This window comes from Diadema antillarum, unplaced genomic scaffold (genome assembly GCF_040938485.1).
Source record: "Diadema antillarum isolate AM-2024a unplaced genomic scaffold, OU_Dant_1.0 seq00000124_RagTag, whole genome shotgun sequence".
Lineage (NCBI taxonomy): Eukaryota > Metazoa > Echinodermata > Echinoidea > Diadematoida > Diadematidae > Diadema > Diadema antillarum.
In genome coordinates, this window is record NW_027271204.1 from 2,101,387 (window position 1) to 2,118,390 (window position 17,004).

The 17,004-nt window shown below is 39.4% G+C and overlaps 1 protein-coding gene across 1 annotated transcript in view; it reads right to left on the bottom strand.

Moving 5' to 3' along the window:
• Positions 1 to 7,899: 7,899 nt before the first annotated feature.
• Positions 7,900 to 17,004, bottom strand: part of LOC139727255 (CTD nuclear envelope phosphatase 1A-like) — a 32,846-nt gene continuing 23,741 nt past the window's right edge. Inside the window, exons 6-7 of the mRNA XM_071638211.1 lie at positions 16,114 to 16,225; positions 7,900 to 8,145 (exon numbers count right to left, since the gene is read on the bottom strand). Of these exons, the coding sequence (XP_071494312.1) occupies positions 7,937 to 8,145; positions 16,114 to 16,225 (321 nt within the window). The 3' untranslated portion in view covers positions 7,900 to 7,936. The remainder of the gene's footprint in view (positions 8,146 to 16,113; positions 16,226 to 17,004) is intronic.

The window sequence follows — 17,004 nt, forward strand, 5'->3', positions numbered from 1 at the left end:
ACCCCGTTTACAGTGCGAGGCTCGGCCGCGGCTCAGCCCACCTTCATTTCAGTGTAAACGCGCAAAAGGCCAAATGCGAGGCCAAAATTGGCCTCGCATTTGGCCTCGCTCTGGAGGTGGTCTCGGCCGCGGCTGAGCCGCGGCCGAGCCCGTGTAAACGCAAACTGGGCCAAATGCGCGGCCAATTTTAGTCTGGCTTCAAAACCCTCTGCCTGCATCTTTCGCTATTCAGGATATTAACCCCCTCAACGTTGAAAACTAGTATAGTTTACGGTAGTTTTGTCCTGCAAAGGATTTTTTCTTTCGGCAAAGGCCTTTGCACGAACGACAACTTTGTCGCCACGGAATTCAGTTGGCAAAGGGTCTAAAAACCAGACAATACCAAATTGCGTTTGTTTACAAGCAGAGCACCACTACGACAAAATATTGAAAGGTTCGAATGAAAAGCGCGGCCGAGCCCTGCAGTGTAAATGGACAAAATTGCGGGGCTCGGCCTCGCAACTGAGGCTGGGCTTGGCCGCGGCTCGGCCCAGCCGAGAACTGTAAACGGGGTCTAACACTATTAGGAATAATACTGATATTAAAAAAAGGTAAAATCATTACATAGAATCTTTTAAGCACAAAAGAAGAAGAAGACAAAAAAGAAGAAGAAGAAGAAGAAGAAGAAGAAAAAGAGCAAGACAAAAATATGACAGTTTCAATGACATCTCTGGGAGAAAACTTTTTGATACCCAACTAAACCAGGAAAACTACAATTGCCATTATCAGACACATACAAATGCTCTTTATCCGTAATTTGTGCACATCTTTCACACACTTTGACCAGCATCTACCCACACTCTGCTCTGTGGGGCTGGGGTTGGGGTGGGATAAAGATGGGACACGGTGCATGTGTAGCCTCTCTTCCTTTTGCTTGAAGTCCCTCTATGTATGAACCAAGTTACAAACCAACAAGTACACAAAAATACACCCCAACACAGTCATTTCTCTCTGTCTATATGTTTCATTTTATCTTAGATTGGAAAGAAGGGGCTGTACCGGTTCTTGCAGGTTCACACTGTAATATAACCTACTGAACAATATAAATGGTGATACATATGCATTGACTCTCGAATCTGATCCAACCACTATGTTCTGAAGGGTAAAAATACTTCATCTCACCATCGTTGAATAGACACAACTTTGCCTGAAATTGGCAACACGATGTACATACAAAACTATGTTTGGGTATCTTGCTATACAGTGTGTGTATCATACAATAAATGTTATCACATTTTTGTTTTTTGTTTTGTTTTTTGTTTTTGTTTTTTTTACAGCAGTATTAACAAAATCTCCACTATCATTAAAAAGGAATAACAAATAAAGCTGTATAAGAACATAAATCAAATTATACACAATATAAAAGCCTTTTAAAGCCACAAAGAATCGGTGGCTGAATTCCACCGGCATCTCAAATGTACAGCTGCTTTTCTATGACAAACTAACAAATATCATTTCATACATACGAGTGAGTGCGGCATCGTCAATTGCTTCCTAATCTCTTTAAAGAGCAGCGCGAGTTGAAATCCCTGTTCTTGGGCATAGAGTCTGTTGCGGGTCTGCAAGAGTTTTGGCAAAATGTCTGAAAATTCATTTGAATACTCTTGTACAGGATGCAGTGAAATTCATGCACGACATCGACCCTCTGACGCATCCATCTCAACTAAAGTGGGAAACGCACTTCATCTGACTTTTAGTCGTATCAGTCTGGACGGTGGAAAGACATTTCAAAACGCACAATACATTCCTCCTCATTGGTAATATCCACTCATGTGCACAGGAAGGACCCAAAATGGACCCAAAATTCCAAGCATGTATTATGCTCTGTGCTAAAGCAGTCAACACGCTAATGGTCATGTAATCTGGATAAAGTGGCTCTAAGCATTCCAAGCATAGAAGTCTCAATATGAAATTACCGTCATCTCTGTTATGCTTTTTGTTTTTTCTTCCAATGTTTCAAGGAGTCCAAGCATTAACTACATTGTGCTCGCCTATAGAGGGCAGCATACAGAAATGAGTCGAGAGGCCTCTGCAAAGCTAGCTCGGACAAACTCGAACGCCAAAAGATTAACAAACTCTGTCTGCTGAGAGCAGGTGTGAGTCGGTAGTGAAGGAGACATACCCTGCCTACCGCCGGGACACATTCAAAAATATGTGACCAGCGACATGTAGAACAGGCTTTCCTGTTGGTGACTACATGCACAGAGGCATGTGCTCATCAGTAAGACAAGATCCTTCAGTTGCGAGTGTGTGTGCATTTGCTGCATATAAATCTGTACACAATTCGTTATGGGGATGGTCAAATATATCTAAGTTGGGTTGAAATTCGCAATTAAGTCTCCCCACACTACTGGGTCTTAACCTACAGAAGTTACAATGAAAACTATTACTGTAAAAGTGGAAATTTTTGCGGTGTTGAAATTTTCGCGCATTTTGCACATCCCGAAACTAGCGCGAAAATAAAAGCACGTGCATATTTTTGCTTGCCATATGTTCCAGTAGTTGAAGTCTTGAATGCGCGGAATTAAAAACACACGAAACTCTTCTTACCCCGCCGAGCGAAAAATTAGTCACACGAAAATATCCTCTTTTACAGTATCTAATTCTCATCAAATTAGCAACACTGAAATTTACTGCATAGTTGATATCGGAGAAAGTTCAGATGAAACTGGTCAAATACATATTAACATCTGTCCAAAGTCAAGATTTAAATACAAATAATTGCCACAGTGAAACAGATGCTTTGTGTGTAACTTTCTTAGAGGTGTTGCCAATTTGGGGATCATCTATGAATCAAGCTGTTTGTAGGCCTGTGATAATTTGGTAACTGAAACAAACAATGGAATACATATGACCAAAGTAGGGCTAAACTGAGAAGGGCATTTTGATTCCTAAGTATGTTATAAAGGCCACGAGTGACAGCAAATAAAAATAAAAAGATCCATAGCTCTAAACTAAAGAAATATGTTTTTTTTTTTGGACCTGGTGGATCCACAATGAAGGCAATGTGCCATGACAAGCAGATGACCCGATAATTCACAGAGCATGTCACACAAACATCTTATATCCCATTTATACTAAGCAAAAAGCGGGTCCTGAAGCATCCTCGAGCAGCCCTGAGCAGCCTTTCAGCTCAGTATACACAAGACAAAAAATGGAAAAGTAGATTCGATCCGATCCGAGCGGGTTCTGAAATCAGCTATAGGGGTGGTTTCAGAGCCTCCTATAGCAGTGGGGAGCCTCAGCTGCAGTATCAACGCTATGGGGTTCGAGAAGCAGCTTTTTTGCCAACCCAGAAGTTAATCAGTGAAGATCATCGTCCAGTTAATGTGAACAAACCACCCGTCACGACCGTCTGCTGCTGATAAAGACTGCACAACTTGCACACTTTTGCTCCCAATTACGTTCACAGTTACATGAAAAAAATTCAAAAGCCTGTGCTGTTTATTGGAGGGGACCTTGGTTACCATGAAAACTGAGCCAGTGAGGGCCTGCTTTGGGCTGGTGGCCCAAGCAGTATAAACAGACAAGAGACTGCTTTTTTGAAAGGGTTTTTGCAATGGTTCGAGGAAGCTCCAAATTTTGGCCACATATAAATGGGCATAATTACTGTCAACGCAGACAACAATCTTGTCATCTTTAGAGGAACATGCAAGATTCTACTGTGAGTGCCATTGCTAAGGAGAAAAGATTACCTTCACATATTTCCTGTCTAGGGACATATTCTTATTCAAAAGCCATCTGTCTACTCAGAAATGTAACAAGCCACAGCAAGCCAGAAAGCAAATTCTTCAGAGCTTTGTCAGGACTTTGCAGTTATATTGTTATTGCTAGAATATACCTGATACATACTTTCACTGCACTATCTATGTCAGTATTTTGAAAGATAATTGAAAATCTTTGTTCGATTAAAGACAAAATTGAATAAACATAAAAAATAAGCACAAAGGACACATGATATGACTGAGCTTATGAAAATATGATCTCTATCATCCTGCAGTTTTGTCTTAATGTTTTTTTCATGATATATGGGAATCTTAACAAATATGATAATCATGTTTCAGGAAACGTTTCCCTAGTTTTGCTTTTTGTTGGCATTGGTGTGCTATATTAATTGCTAAAATTACATCTTGCTATTAAAATCACCATGCAAAATCAATTCACTTGCAACTTTAATCATGCACGAATCCTCTTCAAAGTTTTTGACAGGCAGAAAAATATCATTTTTGACAAAAATGATTTTTTTTTCTCTTGTAAAGTTATATATAGTATATCAATGATTGCATCAGAAATGGCCACGCAATGATCAGTGAAATTCTACCTCCTACTTTCCTTCCAGGTGGCATTTTTTGGTACATGATGACTCCTGAGGGCAGGGAGATGTTATGTCTCTAAATATGTGGCAAACAGGAAAAATATTTTCCCTTTCGCTTAATTATGTGCAGCATACAAGACAACACAAAAAGTGGTATTTCACTATGATACTCTCCTGCCTACAGCTGCTCTGTGCAATTTACAGGGTCTATTAGGTTAAAGATTAATAAAAGAACTGGAAGGTCGGCTGAAATGAAAAGAAATGAAAGAGCATAAAAAAAAAGCAAGTCCTACACACAGCCTGTCAATCACAGACAAATCTCACACATGGCAAATATATCCATGTACTGCAATCAACTGATTTCTCGCGCTGTTAGGTAGGCCCCGAAAGGCTGGCAACACTTACGAGAAAGACTTACGTGGTGCACGGCAGCCCGAAGGCGCAAGAATGCGGACGGTGCTTGATAACAAGGCGTGGGCATTGCGTATTCCCACAATTCCATTGCCTTCCCTCACTGACACAGAGCTATCTGATACAAGGTTCTAAGCTACAAATAAACTCGTCACGTTAAGGGGGATAGGCTCAAAATTTTGGAATGGAACTGCTCTCAATACCACTGATGCTATTGGCTGTTGCACATTTTAATGCTCCCAGTATTGCCGAATTTGTTTAATGCACGGGAAACAGCTTGGAATAGAATTGCGTTAAATCAATTGCGAGAATATGCATGAGCAAACAAAAAAGTATTGCAGGATTGCGCTACTGCTGCAGTTCACTTCACACTGAGTATATGAATGATGGTATTGACGCACAAACATGGCCTTCAGGGAAAATACGTCCATGACTTGACATAATCTACATTTCTTATAGAATTTCTCTTAGAATATAGAGTCTGAGGCAAAAAGGAAAACAATCCATGCATCTGAGTTGACTTTATATTCATTGTATTGAAAGAGTTCACTGGTTAAAGAAAAGACATTTTTTTTTTTTCAGAGTTCAGCTGATACATACATTTTTGATACAAAGTATATGTCTTTCATTTTCAATTGAAAGATATCTAACCATCTTTGCCATTTGAGTAATTTGAGCGCAAATGTGGCCACGAGACAAAAAAATGAAATTATCCTGAAATAGATGATATAGTTTGCAGAAAATGAAGGATTTAGTTGAACTTTCAGTGACCTCTTTGCATTTCAATTTCTTCATTGTCACTGTGCTGAACATACGCTGGTACACCATTTATTTATCCACGATCTTGTACTTGTGGAATACCATTACCTTGTCCAGTACAGACACGAGCTATCAAAATCACAGTAGGCCCATTCACAAAGCCACAAATATTTACAATTACGGTGTTTTCCATGTGTGTGGACATAATAATTGCAAATATTAGCAAGATCCAAATTGTGGTGTGCTATGTTTCTGAAATAGTAAGTTTTTTTGGTTTGTTTATTTGGTTTTTTTTTTGTGTGTGTATTAAGTAGTCATAATGTTCATAATGTTCACACATATCTGCTGTGCGAAATAGGTGTGAACAGTGTGAGAAATCACACAATTTTAAAAAATTCACATAATGCAAGGGGCATGGGGGACAGTCAGGTCAAATTTGGGTCAAACTACATAACTCGCTCATGTACAGTTCGGCCTAGCTTGAACCGGTGCGATAAAAATGGTGACTATTATTTTTTGCCTGTGTATGCGTGAAGAGCACAAAAAAGAGTGATTTCAATCGTGATTTCAATCGCGATTCAAGTTGCGTTCTTGTTTTTTGTTTTCAGTGTGTGCGAATGGTCCTACGTAGTGCCCGCACGCATTAGTCACTCTAGGTGAAAAGTCAGCATGTGGAATGATGTGGGTGCGTTTTGTCCTTCACGTTGTACCATGAGAGATTCACTACTATGAAAGTCTGCCTCCCTCTTCCATATTTACATTACGGGAAAAACAAACCAATAAAAAAAGTCACTGCTTCAGAATCTTGGGTGATGGAGCCCCTTCTTTGCAATTCTATTTCAGCTACACCTAAACAGGGACTGTAAGATTATATACTAAAAAAGGAAACACTCTTATGCAGTTTTCCTCCTCCGAGGGAACTAGAAACAGATTCCCAAGATGTGGAATATCTTGTCACTGGAAAATTTGAACACTTTTCACAATCTGAGGGACCAGTGTAAAAAGGAAAGTAATGATTTTTTTGTTTTCCATTGTTTGCATAAAAGTTTCATCAGGCATGAATTTTCCATTTACCAAATACTACAGAAATGCAAAGCTTGCAATGAGTAGCCAGTTGGTCAATGCACTTCAACAATGCAGATCAAATGTACACGAAACATCATGAGTGCTGAACACTAGACTATCTTCAGCTTTTTTTCTTTTTTAGTAGTTGATAATATTTTGATACACAATAGACTCATCACCTAACCTGGTAAAGTTGTAGACTCCTCACCTAACCTGATAAAGTTGTAGACTCCTACGGCCAGAAAAATTTCAATTAATTTGATTTTTCACAGACATTTTTGATAGATGTTATTTTTCGCGATTTGACATCAAGGCTGTCATAATCCATTCGCTCCGCAAATCTAATGTGTATCAAGATCAGGTGGCGATATTTTTGCATGTTGCTAAATTCATGGTCCATCAGTGATTCGCTAAGTTTGCAAAAATTTCAAAAATAGCAGCTTTTATAGTATATGGCGGCCGGCATCCAAACTCTTTGGAGAGGTACATGTAGGCTTTGGAAAATATAGAGTGGGACAGAATCATACAGTGCTGGAAAGCTCAGAGTCTGGAAATTTGTAAAATACTAGTAATAGGGAGTCAATGGAGAGTAACTTCTTTAGGCTTTCATAGTGATGGTTCATATTGGTATTACAGCATCTGCATCCATGTAGAACCACAGCTTACACGGGACGTGTGCACGTATGACCATCAACATCGGAAATTTGTAGCTTACTGTTAAATGGAGACTGTCCAAGCCTGCTGGTTTTTGTTGATGTTTCATTTTCAATGTTTTTTTTCCCCTTCTAATCTGCAGTTAGTGGACAGCAGGAGCGTGTCTATGACAGGTAAAGAGATTGCATTTCACTGTATCGCCCTGGACGAAGGAATTTCTCCTTTTCACTCCTGAGATAAACGATCAAAAATCTATCACTGATTATCAAAACAAATAATACTCCACACAAGGGTCGAGAGAGAAGCTGCAATGTTAACAAAGCCCATCACGCATCTGCTTCCGGTGTTTCTCTTCACGTATCTATACCAACATAATTTCACTCTTCTCTACTGAATAACATATGACAAAAAATCTATGAGAGCTAGGCTCTAAAGCTCCGACTCCATTTGCATCAAATCAAATCATAGCGACATGACAAAACTCACGCACGTAATAAGTGAAACGACCCCAAAATTCATAATATATACAAATGTACAAACCTTAGACAAAAAAAAAAAGACAATATGACAGAAAGCCTTTTTTCTCTGTGAAGACAATAGCTTTACAATAAAAGAAAACGGAGGATAGGAAAAAGCACAAAGGGAAATGGGGGGAGGATAGAATTTGGACTAATACTACTTCTGGTGACAATGCTACGTCCTCCGAAGGACCGCCGAGAGAGGCGTGCCCACAGAACTGGGCGAGGAGGACAGTAATGTGGGCGGGGCGGAGTGGCTGACGTTTCGCCTGAGAACGGAGCGCACATCGCTGGTGAAGCGCAGCGCGTCGAGGAAGGGAAGAAGGTTGAGGAGGCCCGCGTCGGCCGGATCAGACATCCACGACTTGATGGGGATACCGTTATCTGGAGAGAAGGCAAAGAAGAAGTGGTTGAGGCCTTGTTGTTATGCATATCAAAATTCTCATGACCATTATGATCACTATCATTTTGTATACATGAATACGCTTTTCTAATACTCAATTTGTATTAACATGTGCAAAGTGGCAATTAAGTTTATCTGCCAATGTATTTCATCATCTGGGCCCCGTCTTATCAAGATAAAGTTAGCGTTGATTGTGAAATCAACGCTAACTTTGATCAACTTAAAGTTGGCTATAACTTTAAATCAACTGTAAGTTTCCATTTTACAAAGAGACTTGATAGTCGATTATAGTTATAGCTGATCACCATGACTTGATTATTGATTTAGTCAAAACAAAAAACACAGGACGAGGCTGGTTTCCAGTACTGTCTGCTTAAAAAACAATACAATACATAAAGCAAAAACAAACAACAAAAACATGAATGTACATGATTGTTTGCCACGGCCACGGAAGCGTAGTCTGCTGGTGCGGCGCAGTATGATTAGCACTACAACCGCTGAATTATTGTATGTTTGCAACAGAACCGCAAAATACGCCGTTTTGCATTGTATTGACGAAAGTACGTCGATAGATCTAGCACATCTCGAGCTCAACGAAAATCTGCGTACGCGCATACCGTGAAGATCCTGCACACTACGTAGGATCTTAGATCTCACGTGAATATTCATTGACATGGATAATCTGGCACACAGGATTTCTGCAGTTGGACTGTCCAAGGTGAAGGTCGTGTATGCATTGTTTCAAGTCTTGTGTGTTACGTGTAGGATTATGGAAACTAGTGAGAGTGTGGAGACTAGCTTGTTTTTACCTCTACGGCGCAGATCGGCTTTGTAAAGAAAAGTCTCGGGTCTACATGTTGAAATTCTAGACCTAGTAGACGCTCTAGTCTGCAGTGTTACGGTTAGTACAAACGACCCCGCTGTAAACGCTATGTTAGGCCTAACTGGTTAGAAAGATCTTACTGTCGTACTCGGTGCTATAGAATTAAACTCTTCACTTTCTGTATAGGCCTACTTCACTATTAATCAATATCTATTGACGAACTAAATCTACGTAGGCCTACGCACGTTAGAAATAGCTGGTTTCCTCGCATATTCTTTGGCAAGATATGCATTGCACACAGACATAGTTCCAGCGTTCGGTTACTTGCCCTTGCTGGCGATGGCTTGATATGCAGGCGGGCGGGCCGAGTCGCCGGGCGCGCAGGGTGCGATTGAGACTGCTGTCTAGGTGTTTGCGTGCAGCAGTCGCGTATGCAATGCTTGCCGATCGTGAATTTCATGCAAGGAAAAGACCATAACTACATGAAAGGAACGTAACTAAATGTTAGAGAAAGTGAGCAGTTAACAGACAAACATTTGTGGCAAGACCCCAGCTAATAGTCGGGTTCCTTATGTAATTTCGCCGGATTTTTTTGGAGAGTATCAAAATTATACATTTTTGGAAAGGTCTTTGCATAAGCAATCAGGAAAACAATGTTTCCATTTGCGCCGAAATCTATTTGGCAGCCATCTTGGATTTTTCCAAAATGGCCGCCGTAAAACATGTTTTCTTCAATAAATCGGCTTCTAAATAACCCAGAAATTTGATTTTGACAGCAAAACTATCATTTTCAAGGCCAAGAAATCCAATGGTAGCAAAATGGATAAGCTAAATTTAACAATAACCTCACATAACTGACATTTTCAATTTTATCAGTTGTTTTACAAGTGACCAGGCATAAACATTGCAATAAGTTAGTGTCCATGGCTATGGGACCTATATGCTCATCATAAGAGAAATGGATTTAATGTCTTAGGCATCTAAGAAGAATTCCAATGGCAGAGGAAACTGCATTAAAAAAAAGAATCAGATTCAACTCTGAACTTGCCTGACTGTAATTTCCTATTTAATTGCCTGTATTAAGTAATCAGATATAAATGTTCCACTACTCGAAATCGGTCGAGGCGTTTTAGGCTGTGCTAAAACTGCCCCCCCCCCCAAATTCTTGGCCATCAGTAGCATCATTGCGAAGTAATTTGGCATGCATGACACCAGTAATCTACACGAATGTGTCATTAGATTTTTTGAAACAATAAATTTTCAGTCTTTGATTATTAATTAATTATGCAAATTAATCCCAAAAATCATACTTAGTCTAATTAGATAATTGAGAGTCCACTTTTTGGTTCGTATATTTGTTGTAGCATATTCAACAATTGTACATCATAACAAATTTCTGAAAGTCATTTCATTTCAAATGTATTTTATTATCTTTTTATTTTCTTACATAATTTATATTTTCCTTTTGCGTTTTGTTTTTCTTTTTATTGCAAATTGACACTGACCGTTTTTCTAAAGTAATCAGCATAAAATTAATAATCAAGGTGATTAATTGTATCGGGTTTTATAAGTTGTGTCTAACCAAAGAACAAGCATGATCCTCCTGACAGAATTGGTTTAATCTCTGAGGCAGCCAACTTTCTTTCCATCTCATCTCAATCATTGTCATCGTCAGTTTAATTTTTTGGTCTGAATGCCCTCATTATTTTGACACTCGCTGTACCGAAACAGAATGGTTTAAAAATCTTTGCTGTAGATTCAACCATAAACTGACATGTTCTATTTCATTGACTGTTCTACAAGTAATCAGACTTAAATGTCCACTTTTGTAGTTAGTGTCCATTACAAACCAATATATACCCCTAATGACAAATATACATGTAGGTTTATTCTTTGAAGCAACGACTTTCTCCTCATTAATCATAATCTCCATTATTGCCACCCTTCAGTCCATACATTAATTGTGCTTGCTTGTTCTCGTCATTGTGACACTCAGTGCCGCACCAGCAAAGACATCGAGGGGAAACAAATAATAAGCTAGAATCAATCATAAACTCTCACCTGAATTACTGTTTTCCGATTCATTGATTATAGTACAAATCCTGCGTAAATGTTCCACCGAGGAGAAAACATGCTCTTCATGATAGAAATTGTTTAAATCTTAGAGGAAACCATTTTTTTACATCAAAAAGAAATCCAATGGTAAAAGCTGATAGCCATACTGCAGAGGATCAAACTGAGGATCCTGCAGAGCAATGCTGGTGGGTCCTTTCACTCTGGATTGGATATGGACTCTTAGGATAATGATGTCTCACAGCTCCAAGGGTGGGAGGTTGCTTGTCAATTTCTCCCCTATGCTTGCAGAAGAAACGCCATCACAGTTCCGAGATAGTCCTGATGTAGATGCATTTGGGTTAGTAAGCTGCACAGACAAGGCTTGTTATAGAGTAGCCAGCAATCCAATTTCAGTCCCGTCGTCCCCTGTGAAAAGCATCTACAGAGAACTGATTACATCTCTTCTGCCTTCATATAAACTTGCAGCCAGGTTGCTATTCTTATCATATTCCAGTGTTGTCAGCACCAGTGAACGCATAGAAGATTGGCCCTATGGCTCTCCAAGGTTCTATATCCATAGCTCAGAGGACATGAATATGGACGTGTTCGACAGGATGAGCTCGAAGTTTGCTATTAATAAACACCAGTGACTATTATTGCTATGACTTTCAGGACACTAACAGTGTGCAAGAATCTTCAGTTAATTGATTGAGGCACACTTAATCAGAAGAAGATGGGAAGAAGAAGAAGAAGGAGGAGGAGGATATTCTGTGTCTGTAGAGAAGAAAACCTCTGCATTTAATGAGTTTCGCTGTGATGCTAAGACAGCATGGAAGATCAACAGTGTGTCTAATTTTTCATTATTCTTATCCTCGAAAATAAGTCTTTTGTTGCTCCTGGTATGCACTGAAGAAGAGATGATGACGTGTTTATGTGTTGTACTGTAGTACCCTAGAGTCTTGAAGCAAGATAGTTGGTCAGGTCATCCTTTGACTTGCTTTGTGAAAGAAATCCAGCTGCTCGTTCATCATCAATGCCAAGAGGCACCAATAGCGCATACTGTAGCATAGACAACATGAAGTTCTCCCAGTCATGGGACAACTGGGCATTTAAGGTTATGTCTGGTTGGTATGGCTCCTGCCTGTGTCAGTAGCTTGCTTTCAGACATGTTTGAATCGCTCAGCCTGGAATATTGATTGACGTTTCCTCTACTTCCATGAAGTTGCAACAATCAATCTGTAGTTCTTTCAGCTGGTAGCATTCTGAGAAGCCTTTACATCAGGTAACAATGTTGGTCTCCTCTCTTTGCAAGTTGTGGTCTTGACTTGACAAAATGTAGTATATCTACATGGTGTGGAGTGGTAGATAGACTCTAGGCTATGCCAATCGATGAGGATGGTGCAACCGGTACTCCAGTAAACTCTGCCTTCAGCATGTTCAGGCTGTTATACCATTAATCGTGCCATGGGTGGTTCCTTTCTTATCAGCAGTGTCCTCTGACAAGTCTGTGTAATCTATGTTGTGAAGAACGCACGGCACCCTTCAAGAATGGTGGTATATACAGACCATGGAACATTCTGGTGATTTGTACAAAACCATTGGCAAAGCGCTGTTCCAATTAACAGAATACAGCGATAAGACACAAGATCTACGCAGGTGTATGTAAATCCTATTTTCTGAGGAGATCCATCAGCATTGATGTTATTATCCCTCTTGTCACACCACACCCCCTTTGGTCTGTCCCATACACGGAAGAAAACTTTTACGCAGTGATTCCTACATAACACTTTAGCGACTTATATCACAAGTTGCCCCAACATCACCATAAATTCAGCTCAGTGCTACCTGCCTACAACATCTCATGGCATTCAAATCAAAGACAAATTTAACCGTAACTAGGCCGCGACGTTTCATGACTTTTTTCTTCCAAGTCTCCCGCATCTTTTGACACCAAATTTGCGAAGCCCGGGCGCGTGGTTCCGAAGTTGCGAATTAATATGTATGTGCATGTCAGACCGAAAATTGCTCAAAAACGTGAATTTGTGTACAATTTCAATGCAAAATGTGCTTTCAGGCAAATTTCATAAAAGCATGATTATTTTGGGGTTTCATTGATTAAAATCAATTAATTACATGTTTTCTTGTTCGGAACAATGTCACGGACAAGTTTCATCGAAAAAACAACGAAAAACATAAAGTTGAAAAAACAAGGAAATACATAAGAAATTTAAAAAACAATAAAATACTTAAGAAATTTCTCCTGATGGCACATTTTTTTGTTTTATATTTGCTCAAGACACTAAAAAGCATATTTACACAAAAATGTGCCCATTTTGAGCTTTATTTAGTAATTTATACCAAATTATCTGATTTCATGCACTGATATTACGTAATCTGTTCAAAATTAGTAAGTATTTGCAAAAAATGCTATAGGAAATGTCTCAACACACATGAAACTGGGATCATTGGAATCTCTGACCCTGAAAATGGTAGTTTAGCTGTCAAAATAAAAGCCCTATGTCACTTAGAAGTCGAGATATATTAACAAAAATATTGTTTATGGCGGCCATTTTGTAAAATCCAAGATGGCGGCCATAAAAAGTTCGGTGCAAATGGAAACATTGTTTTTCTGATTGCTTATACTATAACGATTCCAAAAATGTATAGTTTTCATACTCTCCACAAAAATCCGACGAAAGTTAAAATTGTAACATAAGGAACCCGACTATAAACTAGAAAAGTATGACACTCACTTCCTTCTGTAAATTGCCTTACAATTGAGTTTACCTAGACTGTCTCTGCTTATAGTTGATTTTTTATCAACTATAAAGTTATCATGGATTTGGAGCGGTTGTGAAAAATTAAAGTTGATTTGGGAGGAAGTTAAAGTTGATTTCATCTTTGGGTCTCTTGATAAAACAGACTTGAAGTTGATTTGGAAGTTAATCATTGATTAATGGACTTAGAGTTGATTAGAGAGGTTAATCATAGATTATCTTGATTTTATCTTTTGATAAAACGGGGCCCAGGTATCATGCCACTGTTACACTTCATAAAGCTACAGTCCACACTTTTCTGTGGGAGCACATACTGAAGTGAATCAAAAATACTTCCCCTTCCCCATTTCAAACAGAAGCTTGTATTTGGCATGTGATGCTGCTTCACAGCATTTTGCTTTGTTTCCAGAGATTAACTGAGTTTGAATTTAAAGCCTTCAATTGTTGCTAATCCTGACTTCAGGATGAAGTCATGCCTGCAGGTAGCACTATACATTTTTTGTAAATGACAAGTGCTTGATTCCTGATATCAACCACAAAATGTCAATAACTTTCAGAAGTATTCAGACAAGGTGTAAAAATTAAAGAAACAACAACCAGCAAATTCTCGCTATCGCCAATGACGTAAAAAGTACCCGGATGTGGCTTTCTCGTCAAGATTTAGTTCACTTGGTAGCAAGGGCACTTCCGGCGCGGGGCATAATTTGCACAACGCTAGCGTGCGCGTACGTGTACCTTACCTATAGCGCAGCGCCGACCACGGATACTAGTACAGTAGGCCGCTGTACTGCCCGAGCCAGCGAGCGAGTGGCCAGGCCTGTCATGCATACTCGTACACTGTAGTCCCCGCCGCCGGCGGCCGGCCTTTCTTGCTAGCATGCACCATGTACCACAACACTCACTGCACGCAGCGCATAAGCTAACACATACCGGTACGGCGTACATCACAGATCAGTCATCTCTGCATACGCTGAAAATATGCTGGAAAATATTCATCCACCTGGATATACAGTATATCGTCATGGAATGCCCATCTTTTTTCTTTATTTGTTCTCTGTCGAAATGTCGCGAACACAATCGGGAACGAACAGTGATCTCGAACTTATCCTGTCTCCAAAGCAATTTCTTCCAAGTAAGTACACGTACGTACAATGTACGTAGGCACTGTACTAGGTCTACTACTAGTACCTAGTGCTACTACCACTACTAGTAAGTCGCGCGTGCACGTACTGCGCTGTGGAGTCACCCGCAAACTTCACCCACGCTGCCACGTCACGTCTCGCATGCCAGTAAGGGTCCTATTTCTGCAGATTTTTTTCATTTATTGTCGTGCGAACAACACATGACAGCTTCGCAGCGACAACCAATAGTTGTAGTAACAGCAATTTCTTAAGAATGGAGAAATTTCAAATCATATTAAAGCTGTAATTCAAGTCGAGAAAACCGGAAGTACACGTAGAATACAGTCGGTTGTGTGTGTAAATCGCATTATTCACGTATCACGCGCGTACGAACGGAAGTGACTTTGCTACCGGACTATCCCATAATGCACCGTAAATGACGCTTAAATCAACATCCGGGTACTTTTTACGTCATTGGCGATAGCGAGAATTGCAACCCTGATGATCTGCTAAGGAGAGTGAGTACACACTGGCATCTAAATGTGGAAAAACAGTTTTATACATGGCAGACCTTTCAACAATGAAATTAAGTACCTCCTGTACTTAAAATGTACTATTAATGTCTCCACATACTGTGTTGTTTCATCAAGAATTTTGCTCCTTTTGCTTCCTTCTACATAATAAATTGTGGTTCACAAAATGTATTGGTGTGGGAAGCAGGAGACAAAAGTAGGATACCTATACAAGTCCCACATATTGCGAGAGAAGCATTTACTGTACGAGCTGAAGTTTTCGCGGTGGTTTTATTTTCGCGAATCTCGCGAATCGCCTCTGAAGCGCGAAATTAACAACACGCGAAAATAATAACATGGGAATAAGTAAGTTCAGTTAGACCCTCGCAACCGCGAAATTAACAACACACGAAAATTCCTCCAAATAGCAATTTGTGAAAATATCTGTACGCGAAAATTTCAGCTTGTACAGTAATCATTTCATTTTGAATATTCACCCGGCATCCACGTAAAAAAAAAAATATGTGTGTCTATCCACATAAATGCTATGTATGATTATAGTTACTTGTGGAAAGGAAAAGATTCATCAAAACAGGGAGAGAGAGAGAGAAATGAGTCCAAAAACATGGACAAAGAGGGAGGGGAAAAGATGCTTGAATACCTGGAAACAAGCGGTATGCTCCCGGCGAGTTATCCACGATGAATATACTGCTGAGGTCTGGATGTACCGCCGAGAGGTCTTTTGTGTAGCTACCTGAGTCTAGCGTACAGTGCTGAAACAGAGAATGGACAGATCTTACGTTTACAAACATTGGAGGACAGAAGGATGTATAAAACATGTCTCAAAACACCTACTCATTGAATACTCAGTTGTATCATATTGCCTTAATAATTGAAAGACACGTTTCCCCTCCCAATAGGTGAATGTCTATATAGTACACATTTCTTGTGACTGTGAATGTTTTGAATTCCTGTCTCAGACACAACACATAGTTTCGCAAAGCCTTTGAGGTGTCATAACAGGAGAAAGCAAAAGCTAGGGCAAGTTGATTTAACTACATGCATAGGTTACTCCCACAAACTTGCAAGCATAACCTTTCTATTTTCTAGATCATCTGTAAAGCAGTTGTCACACATTAACTTTAATATTTAAAATCAAGTCAGTCTACAATTTAAGTGATATACATTTCAAGAAGCTGACAGAGAGAGAGAGAAAAAAAAATCATATAACATCCTGCTTGTAAACTTCCAAATATACCCTATTTTTCAGATATTTTAATCATTAATTAGATGCATCCAAACAAGCAATATCAAATATTACAAAAAATTACTTTTAAACTCAAACCATATCTGAATATTTATCAATTACATGGATATCTAAAACATACACAAACACACACACAAACATACACACAAGCCACGGCATGCTTTCTGGGAAAAGGGAGTTAGGGGTAGGGAAGCATTATTTGTTTTTTGTTTGTTTGTTTGTTTTTTTATTTCTTTTCTTTTCTTGGCTTGTAAGGAGCAAAATATATCTATTTATATATATATC